The 27,671-nt window shown below is 40.2% G+C and overlaps 1 protein-coding gene across 2 annotated transcripts; it reads right to left on the bottom strand.

Annotated features, from left to right (window-relative positions):
- Positions 1–21: 21 nt before the first annotated feature.
- Slc16a4 (solute carrier family 16 member 4) lies at positions 22–27,631 on the bottom strand. 2 transcript variants are annotated; one of them, XM_045138707.1, is made up of 9 exons: positions 27,492–27,631; positions 24,915–25,007; positions 18,317–18,449; positions 17,598–17,741; positions 17,277–17,438; positions 15,537–16,052; positions 12,479–12,690; positions 11,304–11,397; positions 22–857 (listed from the first exon to the last, which is right to left on the bottom strand). In XM_045138707.1, the coding sequence occupies exons 2-9, from the start codon at positions 24,996–24,998 to the stop codon at positions 697–699; spliced, it is 1,506 nt and encodes a 501-aa protein (XP_044994642.1). In that variant the 5' UTR covers positions 24,999–25,007; positions 27,492–27,631; the 3' UTR covers positions 22–696. The 2 variants fall into 2 exon arrangements, with proteins under 2 accessions (XP_044994642.1, XP_044994643.1); XM_045138708.1 differs by having other exon boundaries at positions 17,277–17,357.
- Positions 27,632–27,671: the final 40 nt, after the last annotated feature.

The raw sequence follows: 27,671 nt of genomic DNA, 5'->3' as shown, positions 1-27,671 counted from the left end.
AGTGATCTTGAGATAAATCTGTTTATGGTTTTCAAGCAATTTTAATTTTTATTACATATCACAGAAATTTAAGAGACAAGATAATATAAAAGTAAAACATGGATTGCTTCTATTCCATAAACAATGATAAACTTTTCTTAGAGGAGATAATTTTAGTCACTAATCAAGATTTTAATACTTACTCAGATTCCAGAGTTCTAGTCAACCAGTGGCTATATTAAAGGAAAAAAAATCACATTTTTTTTCTGTTGTCACATGTTTTAATGACTGAATTGCCATAACAAAATGAGAGCTTGAGTTAATTTATATTAGTACACTCTGATTTTATTTACTGCCTAGATAGCTACTTCACCTGATTCAGTTTGTAGTCTATTTGATTGAATCCTAACAAACAATTTAGGTTGCTATTACTATTTCATTACCAACTAGGAATTCTTTACAATGCTAATAGAACAAGACAGAATATTGAAAACTATCTGCTTTACTTCCTAATCTTTTTTTGTGGGCGATGTTGAGGTAGGGTTTCACTTTAGTCCATGTTGACCTGAAGTTCACTGTGTAGTCTCAGGCTGGCCTTAAACTCACCACAGTCCTTCCAAGTCTGCCTCCCGAGTGCTCAGCTTAGTTCCTAATTTTGCAGAAGCTTTTTTTCTGACCTTTGGTTTCCAGTGACTCGTTTGTTTAACTTTTCTTTTGTTAAGCTGTTGTTTGATTGTAGTTCTCTTTCTTGTCAGGCTGTTTGCTTTTCCATCTCTCAGCCAATGGTACAAAGAAAAAGGAAACTGAAGAGAAGAGATAGCACGTGCCAGAGAAGTAGAAAGAGCCTGTGTATGTCTGTGTATAATCATATAACAAACCTGGAAGGAAGGAATGATATCTGTTAGTGAAACAAATTTTCCATTCATAATTCTCAACATTCGTATACCTTGAAGGAAGGGCCTCCTGTGCTGTCTACTGTGAGCCAGTCTTTTTCTGGACGCTGAATCATTTTCATCTAAGTTAGGAACTTTTCTCTGTGGAAAAAGTCATTGTGGACTCAAAACTTATAATGGAGGTTGAAGAAAATTAGGGACGTACATCATTTCATTTTATGATGACTGTTACCACAAGACCACTATTCTTACAAGGAATGTAATAATTATGAATTACTATTTTCCAATGAAAACAGACTGAATACTTTTCCTTTTACTGAGGTAAAATTTGAGTCCTTATTATATTTCTGATAATATGCTGTGTGTTAAGGATTATGTTGAGCCAAAACAAGCATGGTTTCTACTCTCACAAAGCTTACAGTTTAGTGGGGAGATAGGTTTTAACCACATAAATTTTATATTTGGTAAGTCCTATGAAGGAAGGCTCAGGGGCTATGAGAACACATGAGAATGAACTGCTTGATCACATGGGCTAAAGAGTCTTCCCTGAAATCTAAATGGTATGTGTTTCTGTCTCTGGGCATTGAACCAAGGGCCTGTGGTACATGGTAGGCAAGCCCTTGGTCAGCAAGCTACATTCCTAACTAAAGGCTTCTTGTAAAGTAGGACTGGGAGGGGCCTTGAAGTCTTTTGGCCAAAAGTAATCTTTTTTGTTTGTTCTTTTTTTTTTTTTAAGTAAGCTCCTTAAGGGGACTTCTTTTTTTGTTGTTGTTGTTTGTTTTTATTTATTTATTTGAGAGCAACAGACAGAGGAGAAAGAGGCAGAGAGAAAATGGGCACTTTAGGACCTCCGGCCACTGCAAGTGAACTCCAGAAGTGTGCGCCCTCTTGCGCATCCAGCTAACGTGGGTCCTGGAGAATCGAGCCTTGGGTCCTTAGGCTTCACAGGCAAGCGCTTAGCTAAGCCATCTCTCCAACCCTGTTTGTTTGTTCTTAAAGGTAGGGGTCTTGCTCTAGCCCAGGCTGACCTTGAACTCACTATCTAGTCTCATAGTATGGCCTCAAACTCACAGCAATCCTCCTACCTGTGCTTCCTTTGTGCTAGGATAAAAGGCATGCACCACTACGTCCAGCAGCCAATAATAATTTTAATTATTTTGTATATGAAATAATTATATTGGATTTTCCTATTGACATTATGTCAATACTCAAAAGAATTTTCATTATTTGGAGCATTTTATATTTTGTATTAAAGATGCTTAAACTGTATTTTTGTAAGATTATCAATACTATGATACAATTCTATACTTTATATTTCACTTCATGTTTTCTATCACAAATAGCATACTAAAGCTTCACAGTTTGCACACTATTATCCTATTGAATGGGAAGGGGAAGAGTAGAGAAGACAGAGTCTATATCTTTATACCTAGGAATGTTCACACTTTCAATCATTATACATCATTTTAGGAGTCAAGCCATGTAAAAAGGAAGTTAGCATCCTAAGAAGTATTTATCACCCAGTATTTCCAAACTTGATTGTTGAGCTGAGTTAAGAATCCTTTCTATTAGGGTTTACTATTTTGTTCACATCAGTCATCTTAATAAAACATAGAAATATACCCAGAAAATTCTTTATCCCAAAGTTCCTTGATGCTAGTTCAAATAAGTAGCTGAGAATTCTTTGGCGAGTTTGAATCAGAAACTCTAGCTCTGATAAGAGTATAGTTGGCAAACTTCCCTGATGTTTTTGCACCTTTGGGCTACCAGCTAGGAATTAGTAGCCTTACCCTTTATTTTGAGTGTCCTGTAAGATACTGGAACGTGGTTTGTCAAATTTAAATATTGGGGCCTTTTTAGATGGAAATTAGTAAAGGCCCCAGGACAGGAATTCGCAGTAAGATTTATTAGGCGCACTTAAATGCCAATGCTCTGCTATAAATTTTGATAAAAGAGGCATTTTGACACTTGGTCTTGGCCTTGTAAATGTGTTATATTTGCAAAGGAAGTACTCACCATCTCTTTCTCATCATCATTTTAAGCCATCATAGAGGGCTATTACAATGGATTTTTGGTGGGTCAGAATGGAGCAGCATAGGGGGAGGACTTTGCTGTTTTGAGGAAAGGGAAATCCCAGATAAATGAATACTTAACGTTGCTTTTTTCAGTTGTAATGTATTCTTATGATCTACAAAGGACTTTGCTTTGCTTTGTCACTTGTCTTCTACTCAAATCCCCTAAAAGGACTTAAAACAGACCAAAATGTTGATCAACACTTTTTTTTTCTTCAAATAAAATTTTAGACTACAGGGAAGTTTTCAGTTGATAAATAACATGACTTGTAAAACTGTAGAGGTTACGTTTGGTAAATGGTGGAGTAAGAATTAGATGGAAGTTTTGTTCAATATTGTATTTGAACTGAGGGTGGAATAGATAGGGAATGATTTTTCAGGTCATGAGATGACTTGTATTAAAGGGACAGAGACAGGCTTGAATGGATGACTTTACAGTTTATCTGTATTGGGCTAGAGAGATGGCTTAGTGGTTAAGGAACATGCCTGCAAAGCCAAAGGATCCAGGTTTGATTCTCCAGTGTCTATGTAAAGCCAGATGCACAAGGTGGCACATATGTCTGGATTTTGTTTGTAGTGGGTAGAGGTCCTGGTGCATCCATTCTCTCATAAAGTATTTAAAAAATATATCTGTATAATACACATAGCTGGTGCAAAGTTGCCTGTTTCTCAGTCATTTCTGATGACTCTCATGAGGTTGACAAGTACTTGCAAGAGAGATAATATCTCTTTAATAGTTTTAACCTGTTGTTCAGTACAGCCAGTTATAGTCTCTCCAGGATTAGGAATGTTTTCTTAACTGGGGCATAGTGACACCAACACAAGCCTGTAATCCCAGCATTTGGGAGGCAGGAGGATCCTCAAGTTTAAGGACAGCATGGGCTATGTAGCAAGTTCTAGGCAACCGGTACTATAAGAGACCTTACCTCAGAAAATTAAAAGTAGTGTTTTGAGGGCTGGAGAGATGGCTTAGCGGTTAAGCGCTTGCCTGTGAAGCCTAAGGGCCCCGGTTCAAGGCTCAATTCCCCAGGACCCACGTTAGCCAGATGAACAAGCGGGTGCACGCATCTGGAGTTCATTTGCAGTGGCTGGAGGCCCTGGCGCACCCATTCTCCCCCCCCCCTCCCTCCCTCCCTCCCTCCCTCCCTCCCTCCCTCCCTCCCTCCCTCCCTCCCTCTCTCTCTCTCTCTCTCTCTCTCTGCCTTTCTCTGTCTGTAGCTCTCAAATAAGTAAGTAAAAATAAACAAAAAAAATTTTAAAAAAAGTAGTGTTTTGAAAGGCTCTTTTTAGAGGCTGGGGTTAGGGCTCAGTGGATAAAACACTCAAGCCTGAGAACCCAAATTCAGTCCCCAGACCTCACTTAAAAAGCAGAAGCCCTAGTGGGATTCTGTAATCCCAGCACTCTGAAGTAAGATGGGAGGCACAGACAGGAAAACTTTCCCAGCAGCTCATGGCCTATACAGGAAAGAACAATAGCAGAGTAAGAATGGGGTGGGGCAGGGGGAGGCACACAATCACCACACCTTAAATGGTGTAGAAGTTGAAAGTTGTCCTTTTACAAAACCCCACGAGTATGCATGTGTACATGTTGAAAGCAGTCACTTTTCTAAATTTTGAGTAAACATTTTTATTATCCCATAGCTCAGGGTCTTAAAGCAATAGATAGGTTATAATTTATAGAGGGTAGAGAACTTTGCTGTGCTTTCTCTCTTTCACTCACTTCTTATGTCCAAATGGGACTTACAGTAGGCCAAATCAGATTTCCAAGAACGAAGTAGAAGAATGCAGATTCCAATAATTCATAATTTTAGAGGTTTTAGCCTTTTGTTCTCAGTTTGAAGTCCTAGTGGTGTGTGTGGCAGAATGAATGCTGAAGAGCCATAGGCAGACTCTGAGAGAGAAGTGTGTGACTTCTTTTTGCTCCATGTAGCTTGAGTGCCGAACTAAGTTGCTTCATGATTACAGAATTATTAGACTAGATTTTTTTGTTTGTTCTTTGAGGTAGGATCTTTATGTAGCCCAGGCTGATCTGGAATTCACTATGGAGTCTCAGGGTAGCCTCAAACTCAAAGAGATCCACCTACCTCTGCCTCCCAAGTGCTGGGATTAAAGGCATGCACCACCATACCTGGCCTCAATCTAGAGTTTGATCATAGCCAGACTCTGAGAGAAAAGTGTTTGTTTTCTGTGTGCACCATGTAGCGGAATGTTGAGCTAAAGTTGCTCAATGAATTATCAGACTAGAATTTGAAAATTTAAGAAAGTTTTCATTTGTGATTTAGGTAAGTGTTTGAGTGCATACTAGCATAATGTAGTTATTAGGAATGAGTGATAGTGGGAGAATGGGAACTGCATTCACCTTTTTAAAAAATTTATTTATTGGGCTGGAGAGATGGCTTAGTGGTTAAGGCGCTTGCCTGCAAAGGCAAAGGACCCAGGTTCAATTCCCCAGTACCCACATAAGTCAGATCCACAATGGGGCGCATGCATCTGGAGTTCGTTTACAGTGGCTGGAGGCCCTGGTATGCCCATTCTCTCTCTTGTCTTATCTCCTCTGTTACTCTCTCTCTCTGCTTGCAAATAAAAAAAATAAAATAAAATAAAACAAATATTTATTTATTTTCAAGGTAGGGTCTCACTCTAGCCCAGGCTAACATGAGACTCACTCTGTAGTCCCGTGCTGGCCTGGAACTCACAGTGATCCTCCTACCCCTGTCTCCCAAGTGCTGGGATTAAAGACGTGCACCATCACACCTGGCCTTCATTCAGCTATATTTTATTGGCAGCTAATATAGCCTGTGGTTTTATCTTGAAGTGAAACTGTATATTGTGACCTCATAGTTTAGGTTCAAGATTAGTCTCCCCCCCCCCCCCCCGAGGTAGGGTCTTGCTGTAGCTCAGGCTGACCTGGAATTCACTGTAATCTCAGGGTTGCCTTGAACTGAAGGTGATCCTCCTACCTCTGCCTCCCAAGGGCTAGGACTAAAGGCATGCGCCATCATGCCTGGCTAAAAAATTATTTTTTAAGGAACTTTATTTGAGAGATCTAAGTAAGAGGAAGGTAGATGTGGGGGGGGAGAGAATGGCCGCACCAGGGCCATTGCAAATGAACTCCAAACACATGTGCCACCTTGTGTATCTGGTTCATGTGGGTCCTTTAACTTTGTTGGCAAGCACCTTAACCCTTAAGCTATCTCTCCAGCCCCAAGATTAGGAATTTTATGTTATTAAGTTATATTTGACTTGTATGTTGGAGATTATTATTGTATTCTTGGTTTTCTGCCCAAAGCATTGTCTATTATATTGGTGCATTTGTAGGTTTTGTTAGCCAAGGTTGTCTAGAAACATGAGATTTTAAAATAATAAGACATCTCCCACAACCTTCCACAGCTGTGTTGTGGTGCAGGGTGTGGTACTGAATGGCATCTACCAGCAAAAAAAAAAAAAAAAAAAAGCAGCAGTTAGTGGGGCTGGGGGGGATGGCTCAGTGAGTAAAGTGCTTGCCATGCAAGCAGTGGGACCAGAGTTTGGATCCCAAGCACCCATGTAAAAGCCAGATGTAGTGCTGCTCACTTGTAACCCCAGAACTGGGGAAGTGGACACAGAAGAGATCATGAGGCTTGCTGGCTAGCTAGTCTCACCAAATCAGCCAACTCTAGGCTCAACACAAAAGCCTGTCTCAAAAAACAATGTTGAGAATGACTGAGGAAGACACCTGACTGACTTCTGGCCTTTATATTCATGTGCAACTATGTGCACACATGTGTGCCAACACACACACACACACAATACAAAAACAAAATGAGTAGTTAGGTTTGGATGAACAAAGACTTTTAGCCAACACTTAGGTCTGCTGACTTACCAGGACCAGGGAACTGGGAACATCCTTGAAATTGAATTAGTTATCATTGTGGCCATGTTATTAACTCAAATTGGATGTGTTCCTGATTATTGCAAAGGTTGGAGTAGGTAAGAGTTGTGCCGTATGGACTATTGTTTTCACTTTTGTGCTTTTAATCCCTGTCAGTTTTAACTGTGTTTTTAAGTAATTTTGTAGCTGCTTATATATATTATATTCATCATAAGTAAGGCTTACAAATAACTTTATTGTCCATGTAATCTACTTAGTTTTTAAAGTATATATATTTTAAAGTTAGATGGTTCATATAGATTTTCCATGCTTTTTTCTTTTTTTGAATTGTTAAAATGTTATGAATAACTAACTTTTTTTTCTTTTTCATTTCTATACAGGAAGGAGAAGTATATTTTTCATAAAATCACTGTTACCACTTTTAACTAGCGTTTTGACTGAGGATTTACTGTTTGCTAGATTCCTACTTAAAAATGTCTTTATTCTTTTATAGGAATTTTATCTTTTCAATTTGGTAATGACAGATATAGGTAAGTAAAAGAAATGACCTATACAGTTCTGAAGATCTAACTTTAACTGAGAATATAGTATCTTTATCATCAGTAAGCATTAAAAGAAGAACACAGTAATAGTCCACACCATTTAAGAACTGAGTTAATCTGCTTTTTATCTTGGTTTTGCAGTACTGGGAATTGAACCAAGGGCCTCTCTCATATGCTAAGCTAGGACTTCACCACTGAGCTGCATCCCCAGCCCAAAAGCTATAAATCAACATTTGTGGTGTTTCTTTGGTAGTTGTTGCTGAAATCAAAAGTTAGGAATGGATCTAATGGTTTTGGTAAAGTCTTGTTTGTCATTTCACAGAGGAATGATTTTATAGAAGGACTTCCCTAAAATTTCTCACTCAAACAAGATGCATAAAATATTATCAATGAAACATCTTGGTATAGAGAAGGAAACTTACCTGAGTTATGTATTAATCATAACCTCATTTGAGATACAGTGAGCAACTCCTAAACTAAATCTATACATAAGCTTTTACTAGTAGACTTATGACTGCTTTTGTAATAATCTTAGGATTAGTGGATATAGATATTTATCACGTGTTTTGTATTTATTTTCACATATACATCTAGATATTCCAGGTTTTAGGTAAAGGCGGTAGATATATTTTTTTCTTACTGACTGGTGGTAAGATATATATATATTTATTGCACAGATGGGTACATGAAATAAAAGTTTTACAATAAAGTGACTTGTTCTGTTTTTAATTTGCTCTGTTGTAGTCTATTCTTTTTTAAAAAACAAAAAAAGTAGAGTGGTCTGAGGAGATGGCTCAACCATTTGAGATACTTGCTTAAAAAGCCTGATGGCTCAGGTTTGATTTCCCAGTAGCCACATAAAGCCAGATACACACAGGGGTGCATGTGTTTGGAGTTTGCTTGCAGCAGCAAGAGGCTCTGATACTCCCATCCTCTCAAATAAGTAAGTTAAAGTTTTTGAAAAATGTTAAAAAGAGGGCAGGACTGGTGGTATGGTGGTACATGCCCGTATTTCTAGTGGTTGGAAGCTGGAGGCAGGAGGATCAGGAGTCCAAGGCCAGTTTTTCCTACATTGCATGTTTAAGGCCAGCTTGACCTTACCTCAAAAAAAATTTTTTAATTAATTAAAATATGATTGATTTCAAGGCCCATACAACCGAGGGTGTTTATTTTTAGGAAGTGGTGCTCATAAAACTTGATTTGGTTCCACATACATTGAACTCTTTAAAAATTGTGTATTCAGACTTGGGAGGCAGAGATAGAAGGATTGCTGTGAGTTCGAGGCCACCCTGAGACTCCATAGTGAATTCCAGGTCAGCCTGGGATAGAGTGAAACCCTACCTTGAAAAACAAAAACAAAACAAAACAAAAAAATTGCATATGCAGGTCAGCCTGAGCTAGAGCAGGACCCTACCTCGAACAACTAAAAATAAAAAAATTGTATATTGTATACAAAAACATATATAACATCAAACAATTGTAATTAAAAAATTAAGAGCATTACCGTGGGATACTGTTTGCAGTCATGGAAGTTGTTAATAAAAAAATAAGTAAAAATAATTAATCTCTGGGCTGGAGAGATGGCTTAGCAGTTAAGGTATATGCCTGCAAAGCCAAAGGATCCTGGTTCAACTCTCTAGGACCCACGTAAGCCAGATGCTCAAGGGGGGGGGCGCATGCATCTGGAGTTCGTTTGCAGTGACTGGAGGCCCTGGCATGCCCATTCTCTCTCTCTCTCTCTCTCTCTGCCTTTTTCTCTCTCTCAAATAAATAAGTAAAAATCAAGTTAAAAAATTAATTTCAATTTTTATTTATTTATTTGAGAGAGTCAGGGGAAAAATAGGTGTTCCAGGGCCTTTAGTCATCACAAACAAACTCCAGATGCATGTGCCACCTTGTGCAGCTGGCTTTTCATGGGAATTGAACCTGGGTCCTTTGGTTTCATAGGCAAGTGCCTTAACTGCTAACCCATATCTCCAGCCCAACAATTGTAATTTTTGTTATTTGTCTTTATCATATGTTTGTTATTTTACTTTACTATATTCCTCTTCTCTTTTTCATGTATTTATTTCTTTTTTGGCAGGGTCTCACTCTAGCCCAGGCTGACTTGCCCTTGAAGCCATGGCAATTCTCCTACCTCAGCCTCCTCAGTGCTGGAATTAAAGCCATGAGCCACCATGTCTGGCTGTACTTTTGGCTTACTGAGTGAGACCCTACCCTGAAAAAAAAAAACAACGTTCTGCGAATTGGGGTTATAGTTTACTTGGTACAGTGTTTGACTAGCATGCATGAAGCTTTGAAGCTTTGGGTTTGATCCCCAGCATTGCATAGAGGGTGCACTTCTATAATTCTAGCACTTGGGACGTGAAGGCAAGAAGATAAGTCAGCCTGGGCTATGTGACCCAGGCTAGGAGACCCTGTATTAAAACATGTTAGAAAAATGTGTCAGCAAACTGTATTTGAGCTGTCTTCTTTAGCACACTGACCCCTGTATTAGTCATAGAGTATTTCTTTAGGAAAGCCTGCTGTTTGGCTTCCTTTTACCAGTTACTATGTAACAATTCTGGGCTTGACTTAACTGCTTGACAGGTATGAAGTGTGGGCTGAAAAGCAACATGGGGAAGGGTGTATTCATAAGTGCAAATAAGATGGTTGCATGTTTGTATGAATTTTGCCTTGAGAATATTTAGTGATGGCTATTCCTCTTATAAATATACTTTACTAGCCTAATTAAAAACTATATTTATTTATTTGCAAGCAGAGAGAGAGAGGGAAGGGGTACACCAGGGCATCTTGCCACTGCTAACAAACTCCCAGATAGACGTGCTGCTTTGTGCATCTGGCTTTACGTGGGTATTAGCGATTTGAACCTAGGCCATGAGGCTTTGCAAACAAGTACCTTTAACTGTGAACCATCTCTCCAGCTCTACGATCCTAGTTTTATTGTTTTTTGTTTGTATTTTTTGAGTGTCATGTGTACGTGCCCTTAATAATTCCTTAAAAATGCAAACTTTGCCTGGCATGGTGGTTCATGCCTTTAATCCTAGCACTTGGAAGGCAGAAAGGTAGGATTGCTGTGAATTTGAGGCTAGCCTGAGACTACACAGTGAATTCCATTTCAGTTTTAAAGTTAGTTTAAACAATCAAAGCTTGCCAAACATGTCTTTGTATGTGATGTTTACCAGTGGTCCTAATATCCTTTCTGTGAAGATTCTTTCTATGGACATTAGGCTAAGCAGCCTGCTTGTGTCTCTGCACCCTTGGTTTACCTAGAATGTGAGGAGCTTCTTTCCCTTTTCTGTTTTTGTTTCTCAAGGTAGGGTCTCACTCTAGCTCAGGCTGACCTGGAATTCACTAGGTAGTCTCAGGGTAGCCTTGAACTCACAGCAGTCCTCCTACCTCTGCCTCCTGAGTGCTAGGATTAAAGGTGTGTGCCACCACACTGGCTGCTTTTCTTTGAACAGATCTGAGTAGCCCTGGTGCTAAACAGGTAACAAAAGGGTCAGTTTTACTGCCTTTAAGCTTTTTAAAAATGACTCCTGATCATATGAAAGGTGTTTGTCCATCCTTTTTTGTACTTCCCTTTCCTTTCCTTTTCCCTCTTTTCTTTTCATCTTTTTTCTCCTCCTTCCCTCTCTCCTTCCCTTCCTTCCTTCGTTCCTTCTTCCCTTCCTCCCTCCCTCCCTCCCTTTCCCTTCTCTCTCATGAATCCTAGGTCTTCGAGGCTCTGGGAAACTCTGGATTGTCTCCCCAGATAAGTAGTCATGCATTTGTTCCTTGTAGCAAGTTCTCAAGAGAATCTAAGAATCTTCTTAGTGCCTATCTCGTGAATTCTCACATTTTTCTTTATTGGTGATAGAGTAGAGCAGATACAGGAAAGTCAGAGTTATCAATTACTCTAGCCTGATACTATCATAATTTGATCAGAATGTGGCTTAGTTTTTACCTGCTATAGGTGGTCCAGAAAGGACAGCCATTCCAGCAAAGAAAGCAGCAAATCCCAAAAACTTGTGTACACTAGAATTCTTACATAGTTCAACCTGTAGGAAATTAGAATTCAGTGTTAGCCATACTAAGGATGAAATTATATAGAGACTGATGCCTACAAAGGGGCAGATATTTATGTAATCTCAAACTGAACAGTTTAACTTCTGATGTAATTTGGATGGCCTCATGTCCCCAGTATTGAAAATTGCAAAATTCAAGTACAGAATCATAACTTGGCTAAGTAGGCAGTGTTTCAGTTTTAGTTTTAGTGGAAGAAAATAGGTGTTTGGTTTTATTTTAACCTTTTATGTAATTCAGGAGTTCTTTTTACCCCACTGAACCTCAGTAATCTTCCTTCTCCAAGACATCTAAGCTGACAGTGATACGGAATCCGTCCATGGCTGAGTACCAACCATGGATTTCTAAAACATTAGACAGATACCATAAAGAGCTGATTTTACCTTTAGGAACTTGGAATTTTGCCTAAGCCTCATACAGTATCCCGAGAACTTAGGCATACGTATTTCTGTTCTATTTGAGTCTAAAATTTAAGTCAATTTGAAGTAAAAATGGAGAAGCAAGTTCTAAACAACAAAATCAATGCCCTTTAAACTACAGGACTAAGGCAGTGACCTCAGACAGAGAGAGCCATACTTGTTAGAAGAATTAAGAGTTTGCCCCAGTGGGAGCCAAAGACCCATAAAACTGAAAGAAAGGATGGAACATAAGACAATTGGAATCTTGCTGCTAGCTCTGTGCTTTCATTCCTTTCCTGGTCCATGTGGTGTGGCTAGTCCTCTCATCCTTCCTCCCATGAATAATGATAGGATATAGTTAAATACAGGATTTCTGAGGCCTCATGTTGCTTTCCTTAAATTATAAAAATAAAACAGAATTTGTATTCTCTTTTGGGAAGATTGTTACTGATATTTAAATTAAGATGTTAGCCAAGCATGGTGGCACACACTTTTAATCCCAGCACTTGGGAGGCAGAGATAGGTGTATCACTGTGAGTTCGAGGCCACCCTAAGACTGACAACATAGTAAATTCCAGGTCAGAGAGAGCCTACTTTGAAACACCCTCTCCCCCCCAAAAAAGTACAATGAACTAAGATGTTTAATGTGTCTACTCACCAGTACAGGAAGTATTAATGCCAGGTAACCACCAGTGAAAATGGAAAAGAAGATAGTATAGGTCATAAGTAGCGGAAATGTAGTGGCTAAAGGAGCAAGCAGGTTAGTAATGCCACATAGGATGAGGTAAGACTTGTGGTATTGATACTTCTTGATCCAGTTTTGATCAGCAACCCATCCAGAAATGAGCTGACTGACTGTCTCAATGATACCTGAAACAATAAACACAAAGTCAGGAAATCCATTTTCCTAGCCCCATTGAAAAGTATGTAAATGCATGAGGCATCTTTCTAAGTAATAAGGTTGCTTTCCTGAGTGAGACAAGAATACACAAAACGTGGTTTCATCTGTATACCAAAATAGGATCTATAATTTACTTTCTTATTCTAAACACATTTATGAAATGCCAAAATGAGGGCTTTTCCAGCTAGACAGGAAACCATTAAGTTAACATGTTTGTGTGTGTGTGTGTGTGTGTGTGTGTGTGTGTGTGTGTGTGTGTGTTCATGCTACAGTTGTCAGAAGACAGCTTTCAAGTGTCTGTGCTCCACTTCTTTGATACAGGGTTTCTTGCCCCTGCAAACAGACTACAATCAAATGTCATACTAGCTGACCTGAAAAACTTGGGATTCTCTAGGGGTCTTCCTACCATTATAAGTGCATTGGCATCATAGATGCATGTGCCACTTTGCATGCTGCTTTACATAGGTGCTGAGGAGTTGAACCGAGGCCAGCAGGCTTTATAAGTGAGCACCTTTAAGTGCTTTCATGTCCCAACCCCACCAGGGTATTTTTTTTTTTTTCCTAATGTGTGTGTGGAAAGCTCATATGCCAAATGGTGAGTCCTTGCTTACAAAGGATCAAGGGCTAAATAGGCCTTAAAGTCCCTTCATCTTACAAGCTTCTGCAAGTGAGAATGTGAAGCTTTCTGAAAGACTACTTGATCCTCAGTTTATTGTTCTAAGGAAGTCATATGGTGAAATACTAGAGAAAAAACCATAATAAAGTCTACATTTCTTATATCTGCATAGGAAGCTTTGGGAATTAAAACCTCTAAATACTTCAGATTATACTAAATTTGAAACTTTGTAAGAAATGCAGAAACATTTGGACCATTCAAGATATGGTACAACTTGAATAAGATTAAGATCACTTTTTTTTCACTTATTTTCTTGATAACAGCATTTTTATCAATTATCCTATTACAAGACATTACAGCAGTTAAACATTGAAAGAAATTTACATTGAGAACAGCATGAGCTGCAGTTGGTATGGTCTCACATTCTTCCTTGGGTTCAACCACTCACTCCATTAAAAAGGAGAACAAGGGCTAGAGAGATGGCTTAGTGGTTAAGATGCATGCCTGCAAAGCCTAAGGACTCAGGTTTGGTTCTCCAGGTCCCATGTAAGCAGATGCACATGGTGGCACATACATCTGGAGTTTGTTTGCAGTGGCTAGAGGACCTGGCGTGCCCATTCCCCCCCCATCTCATAAATAAATAAAAACCTTAAATGTATTCTTAAAAAATCTATATATAAAAAAGGAGAACAAAAGTGGATAGTGGATGCTACTATGCCTTTTACAGCTATTTCCTAGGCTGCATATTAATACTGCATATTACCATTTTCTGTCCCATTTGTGCAGCCTTAGTCTGATCTAAATTGAGTCTGCTAGATATTATAGTGTTAAAAGAATGATTAGGGCTGGAGAGATGGCTTAGCAGTTAAGCGCTCGCCTGTGAAGCCTATGGACCCCGGTTCGAGGCTCGGTTCCCTAGGTCCCACGTTAGCCAGATGCACAAGGGGGCACATGCATCTGGAGTTCGTTTGCAGTGGCTGGAAGCCCTGGCGCACCCATTCTCTCTCTCTCTCTCCCTCTATCTGTCTTTCTCTCTGTGTCTGTCGCTCTCAAATAAATAAATAAAATAAAATGAACAAAAAAAATTAGTTAGATATTTCTCTTGTGTCCATATTATCTGACCAAAACAAATTTAAAACAAGGTGTAATTTATCTTTATAGGGGCTTGGTAAATTCATTTTCCCAAGAAGGAGAAAAGTTAGTGTTGAACTGTTGAGAATATCCAGATTAGAAGAAACCAACTCCATTTCATCCCTTTGTAATATTTTCAGATTTGCTATTTTGTCAAATGAATCTATAACTTGTTGATTAAGCACTCAGTATCTAAGCATTTTGTGGTAACACAAAATGGTCATTCTTATTTTTTTAACTTCTAATTTATTTTAAATATTAGCTAATCTATTAATGAATAGCTTCAAATCTATTAATGAATAGCCATAATTATCTGTCTGTTATTTTGAAAGGAAATATACTTAGCTACAAATATTAATAGGATATTATAAAACATTTATTGTGAGCCAGTCATTACACTAAATTCCACATGCATTGCTTATTTTTGTTTTTTTATTCCCTGAGGTAGGGTCTCACTCTAGCTAAGAGTGATCTGGAACTCACTCTAGTTTCAGGCTGGCCTCAAACTGTGAGTTATCCTCCTTGTCTAGGCCGGCCAGGTGCTGGGATTAAAGGCTTACACTATCACACTCAGCTTGAATTATATTTTTAATCCTGACAACCTTATTATGATATCTGTCTTGTGGATAAGGAAGGCAAAATATCTTGTTGAAGGTCCCACAGCCAAAACGTGTAGCCAAGCCTCCTGCTGGGAAGTCAGGCTTCAGAAGCGCCCTTCCAGTTAGCGCACTGTGTTCTCTCGCTAGGATTGTCTCCTTCCCAAGTAGTGCTGTCACTTTGCAGCAGCTTTTTGAAGTTTTGTGCCTACCCAGAAAGGTAATGATACCCACTATCAAGGCACATGTAAATGAGCTGACAAGTAAGGATCCCCTATTTGGAAGGAGAATCTGAGCAAGGTACAGTGACAAGTCTGTGTAAGGAAATGCCCTGGTGTTCTTCCTACCCTCAGAAACTTGCTTTTTCTGGACCTTCCATAGCTGTTCTTGTTTTTTCTTCAATTTTCAAATAAACTTTTATGAAAGAAGGCTCATTTCCCTTTCTACTTAAATTTGAAGTGGGCGTTCTTACCAGCTACAGATACAAGATAGGAGGCATCCATTATGTCAATCCCCAGTGTTCTGGCTCTGGCTACTAGGTGAAAGGTAGGGATGAAATATGCTAGTTGACTGAGGAGAAAAGACCAAGTAAATATATAAAAGAAAGGATTCCTGAAGAGAGAAATATCAAAGAGTTTTTGTATGCAGCTCCATGAAATAGTCCCATTATTGTGACTTTCTTCATTACTCCTTAGTAACAGACTATTTCTGTGAGGCTCATTGTTGAAATCTTCCTCTTGATTTTGTAAGACAACTAAGCTTCTATCATGTTCAGATTTCTTCATAGCACTGTTCTTGATGGAAGACTCTTGTATCTCAGTGCTGTCTGGTGTTTCTGCCCCACACAGTATCTCTAGACCATTCTCAGACAACTTGCTACCTTTGTCTTTAATATCAGAATTGCTGTCCCTTTTGATATGTATGGGCCGTAAGAGCATGCTGGAAGGCACCAAATTCAGTGCAATAGCTCCAAATAATATAACAGCACCTAAATACAAGAGAGAAGTTGAGAAGTTAAAAATAACCCCCAATTCACAACATTTTCTGTTCATAGGCTCAGAAGATACCATGCTATGTAATCCCAGAATTTGAGAATACTACCTTGCCTTCCAAGTTTAACTGAAAACATTTTTTAGCCATATACACTACTGTAAAAATAGAGCCACTTCCAGAAAGAAAACCAGGAGACTGGTCCAAGAAATGAGATGGGAGAAGAGAAATTGTACCTTTTGATAAAAGAGGGGGAACCAGTGGGTGTGTTTGGGGCAGATATTCTGAATGTTAAAAAATTATAGCATGTTTTCAATAGAGATTAACGCTATTGTGTATGAAATTGTTAAAAAGTTTAAAAGGGGAAAACATTAAGAATTGGTTGATGGAAATTGTGGAAACCACCTTAGAAAAGGGAGCAGCCTTTCATTCTATACTTTTAAATTTTTTCTTGAAAGAAGGCAGATGTTAGTCTTGCTTTTAAAGCAAAGTATTTGAATTCAGTATGTCTTGACCAAAGACAGTGTTAGGGTAATTCTAGGGGACAAGCTGTATAAACTACCATCCTATCAAGTATTTCAGATGCAAAGAAAATTATGGAGTGGTCTTTGTGATAATACAAGTTTATACATAGAAGATTATTAGGGAACAGTACTACTTTTTCCATTTCATCTATTTTAGTATGATGGAAGAAAGTGCAGATTTTTTCTTTTTTTTTTTAGGAGGAAATTATGAAGTAAATTAGTTGGTGAGGGAACAGAGGAGAAAGGAGCCTTGTTTCTCCTGGGGTGTCACTGTCACTTCAAGGTGTTTTCATCTTCCATCACTTCAGACAGTGAATACCAAGGTGAATTTTTGGTTGCTTATGTGAGCTGGCAAAGCCTCCAAGTCACTAAAGATCTCTTGTCATGTGTTCTTCAATGAAGAGTATGTTTCCTTTAGGTAACATTCTGCCTCTCTGGCAATACCAACTTTTTTTTTTTGCCTTTTTTAAATCCCGAGGTTCAAACCTAAGCTCTTGTGTATGCTATGGCAGTACCTTATAAAAGTTTTCTCTTAGCTAGGTGTGGTGGTGCATGCCAGAGGCAGAAGGATCACTGCAAGTTTGAGGCCACCAGGGCTTCATAGAGGAGAGAGCTGAGTACTCTGAAAGCTCCACTTCCAGTCATCAAAATTACTGGATCTTACAGAGGTTGTCATTTAGAGACTTAGACTGACTCACCTGTCCAGTCGTAGAGATCTATCAGGAATTTTGTAAAGGGTGCCAACAGAAACGTCAGTCCCATTCCAGAACGGGCAATAGCTGTAGAAAGACCCAGTCGTTTTTTGAAGTATTTGGTAATTACCACAGCAGCTACTTGGTACAAGAAAGCAGACCCCAACCCTAAAAAAAAAACAAGTTTGGAGTAACTTTCACATTAAGTTGTTTGGTACCAGATGGAATGTTCTGGATCTGAGGTAATAAATCTAAGCTCATGCTTGGGCAGTAGAAGAGAATATTCCTACTTCAATTCTTATAGTCATCTGTTTGTAGTAGACTTACCAGGTAACAGTCCCATAGTCACACAAAGGAAGGGAATACTTGTAGCCCAGCTGCTGACCAGATAGCCACTGGAAACAAGAAAAGTCCCAAGAATGGAAGTAGCTTTCTCTCCAAGTATGTCACAAATAATTGCAGCCAGGGGACCTTAAGAAGAAAAAGGTAGTGAGTGCTAGGTGAGTGCTCTGGAGTCCCTGATCCTTTGACGTGATTTGAATGAATAGAGGAAGACAAGACTACTTGGGAGTGTTGTGTTCATAAAAGGTGTACAAAACAAAATGTATTTGTACTCATGGTCTCTGACTAGTACGAGATTAAGTCACTAATTTCATTTTATGGTGCCAACTAAAATTAGAGCTCATAGTTGTTTGTTTTGTTGTGTTTTTGAACTGAATGGTTTGACTTCCAGATTGAGGTCTTGGCTCTCTGGATTTATGTTAAAGCATTAACAAATGGGAAATAAGGCATGTAAAATGGAATGAAGAATTAAGTAATTGAATTCTTTAACTCTTTGAATTCTAGTTTTCTTCACTTATCAAATTGAGTAGAACCTAAACAGTACAATTTTTTTCAGTGTTACATATGTATATTAATACATACTAATAATGAACCTGAATGTTAGCAATACTTTAGTCTTAAGTGACAAAAGAATTTCATGGAATTGCCCTTTGTGGTTATTCTCCATGGACAACAGTTTTATTGACAACAGTTTTATTGTTTACCTGCAAAAAAACGAAGTGATGACATGATGGATCCAATCCAACCAATTTGCTCTGCGGTAGCTTCAAACTCTTCTTGAAAGACCACAAAAAAAATTGCAAACGTCTTGGTCATCCCCATCACAAACACATTTACCTAAATCAGAGCACACCAACACTGTCTCAGGTGGGAAGGGAACTAGTACAGACAGGGCAGCAGCTGCTATGGCTTCGGTTGTACAAGCTCTTAAGTACTTACTTACCTGTTTGCTTAATTGGTGCTTCCTCATTATGTCTTATATGGAAGAGAAGGGGCCCATTTTATTTTATCAGTGCTTTCTCATTACATCTTATTGGAATGGTTCTGTTCCTTTTTTTTTTTTTTTGGTTTTTCGAGGTAGGGTCTCACTCTGGTCCAGGCTGACCTGGAATTAACTCTAGTCTCAGGGTGGCCTTGAACTCACAGCGATCCTCCTACCTTTGCCTCCCAAGTGCTGGGATTAAAGGCGTGCGCCACTGCACCCGGCCAGTTCTGTTCCTTTTTAAAGTGGCTGAGGGTGTTCATCAAAGTATCTGAATTCTCATTTCAAAGCTGTGGTATAGTGGCTGTGTCAGTATTGCAGATTCTGAAGTTGAAGTTTGTTTTAATATATTTATTTGAGAGAGGGAGAGAATGGTGCATGGCAGCCACTGAAAATGAACTCCAGACACACATGCCACCTTGTGCATCTGGCTTACATGGGTCCTGGGGAATCAAACCTAGGTCCTTAGGCTTCACAGGCAAGCACCTTAACCACCAAGCCACCTCTCCAGCTCTAAAGTTGAAGTTTTGAGAGGAAAAAAAATTGCCAAAGATGGTACCTGAGGCTAAATTTCTTATATCTGTCCAGATGGACTGACTCCAAATCCACCACTGCTTTCTTACCCATTACCATTGCATCTGTGAAGGTGAGCAGTTCCAGGTACATTTGTGGGAGAGAGGCCTTTGTCCAAAAAATAAGAATTTTTTCTGTGAGTTCTTAAGTTACCTTCATTTGTATTCTGCTCGTGAGTAGTCCTCAATATATAGTGTCCATATAATTTGTCATTCAAATTGGAACACTTGAGAATGAAAGAAAATGCTTAGCAATGCCAGGATGGCAAGGGTTGGCCAGACTCTGGTCGTATTGTGGTTGGGTCTTGGGCTCCATCCTTTCCCTTTTCTTTGTTCCATCAAACGCTCCTTCCCTTCCATTCAAATTGTTCCCCCCGCCTCACCTTGCTGTGGGATTTCCTCCTTCAGTTTCTTAGAATTCTTAATTAGCCTGAAGTTGGTGAACAACTATTCCTTCTCATTTGCTTGCCAGGCAAACTATCCCTCCAGGGAGTACAAAAGGGAAACTAAAATGGAGACCTAGCCAGGGCTCATATTCACTCTCAAAGGTAGGTGCCACTTTATGCACACTGTGTCCAAGGGCTTCCTAGCTTCCCCTTCTCCTTGTTCCAGTTGGTTTTTCCAGACCTCAGTGTGGCCAGGCATTCACTGAGAACCATGAAGCCCTAGGTTTCCTTTAACTGATTGCTCTTTCCACCAGGTGCATGTTTTCCCCTGTAGTTCTGCACTCATTTCACTTACTCCTCTGCTCAGGCATTAACTGTTAAGGTTTTGATTCCCACCACATACGAATGGCATGGCTGCGACTTTAGGTCTATAACCGGGTGTTCTTGTTTGCATCTCGGTTCTGCTTCCCATTATAGGTGTAACTTTGGATACTGTGAACCAATTTCTTTCTGAAGTAAGAATGAAAGTTTATTTAGGATTTTTGTTGGAATGTTAATATTTGCCACTTAAATAGCAAAAAAAGATTTCGTTAGCTTGTGTTCCCAAGAGCTTGAAACTGACAGAGTTGTCCAGACCTGAACTCATTTTTCCCTTACCCATGCCTACTCTCAGTGTTTGCTACCTATACCCTCAGCAGAGTCAGAGGCCTACATCCTCATAGACTCTTCAACCCTACTTCTAAATCAAGATCTTCCCCTCCTTCTGGCAAGAGACTAAGAACTGGCAGCATTGCTTAGAGGCTGCAGAAGTTGAGGTCAAGAGAAGGTAGGTAGACCTTCATCATTTTTTCTTATTTTGATTTAATAGAAAGGACAACCTTCCTTATTTAAAAAGAAAAAATATGGGCTAGAAAATATGGCCTATTAGTTAAGGTGCTTGCCTACAAAGCCAAAGGACCCAGGTTCAATTCCGTAGTGCCAATGTAAGCCAGATGCACAAGGTGGTTTGGAGGCCCTGGTACACCCATTCTCTCTCTCTCTGCCTTTGCCTCTTTCTCTTTTTCATAAATAATACTTTTTTTTAAAAAAAGGGAAAAAATGTTGTGGACATTAGGGCTGTAAATATAGCCAGTGGGAAAGACACTTAATCAAGTTTTCCATTCAGGAAATTTATTGTCTTCTAAGACATTATTAAGAAATCAAGCTAGAAAATATATGAAATCTTAAAGTACCCTGAACTTCATCTTAGATCAAACTAAAGTGATTGTGCCCTCATGAGCAAGGAGTACTGATGTTAGGGTTCATTCTTTTTTTTTTTTTTAAATTTTGTTTATTAATTAATTTATTTATTTGAGAATGACAGACGAGAGAGAGAGAGAATGGGTACACCAGGGCCTCCAGCCACTGCAAATGAACTCCAGATGCATGTGCTACCTTGTGCATCTGGCTTCCATGGAGGGTTCATTCTTAAAGCTTCCTTTTTTTTGGCTGTGGACATGAGCTTTGTGCTAGTGTCCACAGAATGCTCTTGTTCCCAGACTATCAATATTTAGCTAGCTGTTGGTCCTAAGTTCAGAACTTTTCTTCTTTAATCTGTCCTTGATGTTTGGCTTTAGTAGCTGTGAAGTAGATAGATCTGCCTGTTTTCTGTTCAGTACCAGGAAGGCCAAGGGCAGAAAAAGCTCTTGCATCTACCCAACTACCTTTCCTTAACTTTGTTTCCACTGAAAGTACTAAAAATCCTCCTAAGGCCTATATTTTCCCTTAACCAAGCAAGAGTAGTATGTCAGTCTACTAATGTGCTTAACCCTCGTACCTTGGACCGAGGTTGGTTGGGTTCAGTCCTGTTAAGAGTCCTCATCAGGCATTCTAAGTGGTTCACTTTCAAATAAAAGCCTACTGCTAAAGATATAGCTCAGTTGGTAGAGTGCTTGCTTAGCATGCATAAAGCCCTGGGCTTTATCCCCACTATTACATAAAACTGGGCATGGTAGCACACATCTGCAATTCTAGCACTAAAGAGGTAGAGGCAGGGGGATCAGTTCAAGGTTACCCTTAGGTATATATGGAGTTCCAAGCCATTTGGATACATGAGACCCTGTCTTCAAAACAAAACAAAAACCTAGATATTCTCCAGTCCTTCACTTTCATTTTTAAGAGCAGTTAGGTGGGTAGAACCCAGTAAGAGCCCTTTATACTGGACTTCTCCCACCCTCCCCATAAGGTTCCTTACCAGATCATTCTAATTGACTGGGAGGTGGGGTCTGAGGCAGTCCTGGTTGCCTATTTTGAAATCAGAGTTCCAGGTTTTATCAGATATACTGTTTGATAATAGCTTCTTTTTACTCTAGGCCCCTCACTGGTATCATCCTATCTATTACCTTCACAGACAGCTTCTTCAAGAAAAAGTCTACTTTCTTGTCTTCTATCACTCCACTGAAAACCAAAGCTTACTGGCTTTAGCCCCCATATTCAGGAAGGATTCTGACCAAGGTTATCAGAGACTTTCTTGCTAAGCCATTAGACTGTGGTCATTGTTTTTGTTTATTTTTATTTATTTATTTGAGAGCAACAGACAGAGAAAGGCAGATAGAAAGAGGAGAGAATGGGCATGCCAGGGCCTCCAGCCACTGCAAACGAACCCCAGATGCATGCACCCCCTTGTACATCTGGCTAACGTAGGTCCTGGGGAATTGACCCTCGAACCAGGTCTTAACTGCTAAGCCATTTCTCCAGCTCCTTTGTCATTTTTTAAATGTTTGTTTTATTTAGGTAAATAAATAGAATGGGCATGCCAGAGCCTCCAGCCAGTATAAATTAACTCTAGATGCATGCACCTTGTGCATACTTATGTGGGTACTGGAGAATCGAACCTGGGTCCTTAGCCTTCACAGGCAAGCACCTTAACCACTAAGCCATCTCTCTATCCCGATTGTTATCATTTCTATTATGTTTGACCTCAGCAGCAACACACATCTTTTTCTTTTTTCTCTCTTCCCTATCTCGCCCTCTTTGGGCTCTTCTTATTCCCTACATTGATATTCCCTAAGTTTATGTCCTTCCTGCTCCCTTCTCCCTCTCCCTGGTGATTTCACACCCCCATCTTAAATTCAAACTACATTGTTTGTTGGAGATGCATGTGTTCAGTGTGCGGACCCTATGCTTCAGATGCAGAGACATTGCATCAAGCACATTCATGGCTACAAATCACTGATACTCTGTCCACAATTAAGCCATCAAACTGTCTATGCCCTCCAACTCAGGGGATAGCATTCATCATTCACCAAGTAGCTCAAACCAACAGCCCAAGCCTTCCTGGTTCCTTGTCATCACATCTTACAGCTTCATCTCCTTGATATGTTACGTTCTGTATTTTCTCTTCATTCTGGTTATTCCTTAATTTGGGGACCTCATCTAGAATGCAGCATTTCTTCAATAGATCTGTCTGGGCACAACCCTCATTAGTCCATTAGTGATTCCACAACCAAAGCTTTACATCTGAAATGCTACTTCCTTGCCTAACTTTTCTCATTAGAACTGCATAACCTCAAAATAAGAACCAACATTCTTAACGTGTGTGTGTGTGTGGTGTGTGTGTGTGTGGTGTGTGTGTGTGTGTGTGTGTGTGTATTGGAGAGAGTGTGTAGCCCAGGCCAGCTTTGAACTGATGATCCTCCTGCCACTGCCTGCCAGGTGCTAGGATTACAGATATGCACCACCACACCTGGCTCTCTTATGCAGCCTCTAATTTTGTCCATCCTATAATGATTCCCTACTGTTCTATATACCATGACTAGGTTATAGAAATGAGCATATACTGGTGGACAGTTTGGATGTGGCCTGTGCCCTCATTTGAACTATCAACAGACTAAACACAAAAATAGTCAAAAATTCATAGTTACAAAGTGTGGTAAGTTATTTCTGAGAATCTCCTCTTTTGGGGAAACTCCCAAAGCCGCTTCTTTTTACTCTTTTTTTTTTTTTTTTTACTTTTTCTGCAGCTCATCTGTTGTAGACAAGCACCCTTGTAAGTCATGTAGAAATACAGCCCAGCCCTCTAAGAAACCACATCCCACCTGTGAGGAATTAGGTTGAATCCATTGTTAACATTTTGGTACATATTTCTGTGCTTCAATAAGCTGCATTGCCCAAAAGAGATGTTGTTTGTTAAACTGGTTGTGGGAAGTTTTTCCTAGCAGCAACTAAATCAAATAACATCATATTCATTGAGGATAATATAGGAAAGGGTGGTTTTGGGGGAGAAAGGTGAGAACTAAATACTATTGCCAATAATGCTAACTCTGCAAGTCATGATTTGAGAAATGGCTTAGCCAGGCAGAACCTTCAAGCTTTAAACAACCTTAATTTTCCTATTAGTAGTATTTCTGGTGAAGAAGAGATCCCATGCTGTTTGCTAATGAAGAAGCCAGTGTTTACCAAATTACACTCTTTTGTCAGGAGATACAATACATGAACCCTGGCTGGGGCATCCTGCCTTCCCTGCCTTGTCATCAGAGTGGAGGCAATATCTTCTCCCTCTGAGATTGTAGTGCTCTTGTTCAGTGTGCTGCAGAGAGCAACCAAGACCTGCTCTTACTGCTGCGGAGCCAACCGGGGGGGTGGGGGAGCAGCAGGATGTTTTTGTAAGTGCATCTCAAAGTGTATCTGGGGACACTTAAGAATTGTAGGCCTGGTGTTACTCTGAGATGAGATTCACCAACATTCCAGAATGGGAATGCTGATGGTGCATATCATCACTGTTACAGCTTCTGGAAGGCTGAGGGCAAGAAGTCTATTCTTTTCCACATACATCGTATACACATTGAGTCAAAGTCTAGTTAGTGAATGGAGGCCTGGGAATTTGGCAGCAGGCTGAAATGTTCCTTATCCTTCAGAGAACAGAGGATTACCGCCAGCAATGTTATGTTCATGCTGTGCTGAGATGGGCACTTTGTCTTGAGATAGGCCCTACCTATGTGTCACTGGCTGGCCTTGAACTCTTCAGCAATCATCCTGCCTTTGCCTCTTGGGTGCCGAGATAACATGTATATATACCATCACGTGTGGCCAAACTGGGCACATCTGAGCACTACCCAGTGCTACTTCTCTTATGGTTAAAATTGTCCCCAAATCCTAATTGCCATGCTGCCAGGGCAGAACTGTTGATCATGCCTGGAGTAGTCTCAAGGATTAAGGAATGATCAGGAAGCAGAGTAGAGTATAGAATAGCTTGGGTCTGGGTTCAGCATGATTAGCAGTTTGGAACAGTTCCTGGCTCCCTATCCACTCAAATTCTAGTGATTTTGTTAGGATACTTCAAGCCTTTCTTTAGACAGTTGAAAAGGGGAAAGGAAGTACTTACCAGGAAAAAATGTAATACAATCATCCATCCCCATCCTCCATCCAGGGCCTTGGTGTAAGGTGGAGCCTTCTTTCTCTCCGTCATAACACTTCTCTGTTATGTGCAGAAAAGCACGTGACACACCCAAGACTTAGTTGATTTAGTCGAGAAATTTGATTTAAGCTGCTGTGTAGCCCTGGCCCCTGGCTGGCCTAGAATTCCTGGTTTATAGCTAAACTGTGTGTGTGTGTTGGGGAGGGGGGTGTAGGGTCTCGCTTTAGCCCAAGCTAACTTGGAACTCACTCTGTAGTCTCAGGTTAGCCTCAAATTCACAGCAATTCCCCTACCTCTGCCTCCTGAGTGCTGGGATTAAAGGTGTGTGCCAACACATCTATAGCTTTTAAAATGTTCTGTATTTTTTCTTTTCTTTCTTAGTTATATGTGAGGCCTGCTTGATGTAACTGAGTGCTCAGTTAACTGCAAAGCCTCACCTGATTTGGAGCAGCACTCTTCCCACCTGTCCTCAGAATTTGCCAGGCTACAAGCCATTTCTACCAGGAGCCCAGTCCTGTGGACCAGCTTTTAACTTTAAGCAAAAAAGGGCCTTGGATTTAGGAAGTCCCTTGCTAAATTGTAGCTGTTTTAAAAAACTAAGTAGCTATGCCTGCAATGTACAGTATCTGTTCCTTGAATAGATATTAGATTAGAAAAAAGTTAGAAAGGTCAGTTGGGGAAATTTGAATATGACCCGTAATAGTACTGTACAGAGGTTAAATCTTCAGTATAAACCAGGCATGGTGATGGAAGCAGAGGTAGGATCGCCATGAGTTGGAGGCTACTGTGAGACTACATAGTGAATTCAGGTCGACCTGGGCTTGAGCACGTCCCTACCTTGAAAAGCCTAAATAAACAAACAAAAAACCCTTCGGTATGAAGGAGGTAATCTGCTTCTGCAGATTACTGGTTTTAGGAGAGAAATGCTGACGTATTTACAAGTGATGTTTTAGTGTTGCTACCATCACACAGTTCAGTAAATGAATGTGTTTAGCACTGGGAAGATAGCTCATTAATGAGGTAGATACCCAGAACACTTACCTTAAAGTGACAAGGGCTGGAGAGATGGCTCAGTGGTTAAAGGCACTTGATTGTAAAAGCCTGATGAACCAGGTTTGACTGCCCAGTGCCTATGTAAAACCAGATGCAGAAAGTACTGCATGCATCTGGAGTACATTTGCAGAGGTGGGAGGCCCTGGTGTGCCCATACTGTTTCCATGTCTGCCTCTTTCTCAGTTTGCCTCTCAAATAAATAATAATAAAATGAAAAGGGCTGGAGAGATTTCTCAGTACTTAAGGCATTTCCTGCAAAGCCCAAGGACCTGGGCTTGAATCCCCAGTACCCACATAAAGCCAGGGGCACAAGGTGACACATGTGTCTGGCATTTGCTTGCATTAGTTAAGAAGCACGTGTGTGGCTATTCTCTTTCTATCTGACCCCCCCCCCCTTTTTTTTTTGGTTTTTCGAGGTAGGGTCTCACTCTGACCCAGGCTGACCTGGAATTCACTATGTAGTCTCAGGGTGGCCTTGAACTCATAGTGATCCTCCTACCTCTCCCTCCTGAGTGCTGGGATTAAAGGTGTGTGCCACTCTTTCTCTCTTAAATAAACAAATTAATAAAAATATTTTAAAAAAACATTTGGGCATGGTGCCGCATGCCTTTACTCCCAGCACACTTGGGAGGCAGAGAGGTAGGAGGATCACCACGTTTGAGGATAGCCTAGGATTACAGAGTGAGTTCCTTGGTCAGCCTGGGCTAGAGTGAGACCCTACCTAAAATAATAGTTAAAAAACAGGCTGGGGAGATAATGGCTCCATGATTAAAGGCACTTGCATGCAAAGCCTGCTGGTCCAGGTTTGATTCCCCAGTACCTATGGCCAGATGCATAAAGTGGTGCCTACATCTAAAATCTGTTCCCAATCTCATAACAGTAAACAAAAAAACCCAGACATGTTGGTATGTGCTTTTAATCCCAGCACTGAGGAGGTGAAGACAAGTGGACCCCTGGGACTTGCTGGTCAGCCAGATTGGCCTACTTGGCAAGCTCCAGGCCAGTGAGAAACCCTGCTTTACAAAATGTGGATGGTGGGCTGGAGAGATGGCTCAGCAGTTAAGGAGCTTGCCTTCAAAGCCTAACGACTTGAGTTTGATTGCAACAGCTAGAGGCCCTGGCATAACACATTGTTATTCTCTCTCATCTCTCTGCTTGCAAATAAGTAATTTTAAAAAATATGTGTATGGCACCCGAGAATGACCATCTCATTTGACTTCTGGCCTTCACATGCATGCACAATATGTGCATACAAGCACACACACACACATAAAGATCATGCAAGGAAAATGTGTTCTGAGGAATGAGTACTGTAGTCATTTCCCACTGTCACCTTGAAGGCATGCTGTTTCTTTTCAGATAAGAGAAACAACCTGAAGCATACAAAAAGTGTGACTGTGCATGCATGTGTTTAGTGAGCAGGCTGGACAGAGAAGTCACCCCAAACCCCAGAGCAAACCAACCCTACACACAGTTCCATTTCCACCTTACCTTTGGTATGTTTGGCAGAGTTCTCTACAGACAAGTTTCCAAGGAAAAAATGATGTACTTTCCTAGAATGTTACTCTATCAAAGACATTTCATTTCCACTGCACTCTGAAAACAAGTGAGCCTTGTGGAGTCAAGCAGGGCAGAGCCAGTGGACTTTACTTCCTGAGGGAGGAGGTAACT

The sequence above is a fragment of the Jaculus jaculus genome, chromosome 19, assembly GCF_020740685.1.
Source record: "Jaculus jaculus isolate mJacJac1 chromosome 19, mJacJac1.mat.Y.cur, whole genome shotgun sequence".
Taxonomy (NCBI): Eukaryota; Metazoa; Chordata; class Mammalia; order Rodentia; family Dipodidae; genus Jaculus; species Jaculus jaculus.
The sequence above is the reverse complement of the archived record's forward strand: the minus strand, read 5'-3'. Positions and strand labels throughout refer to the sequence as shown.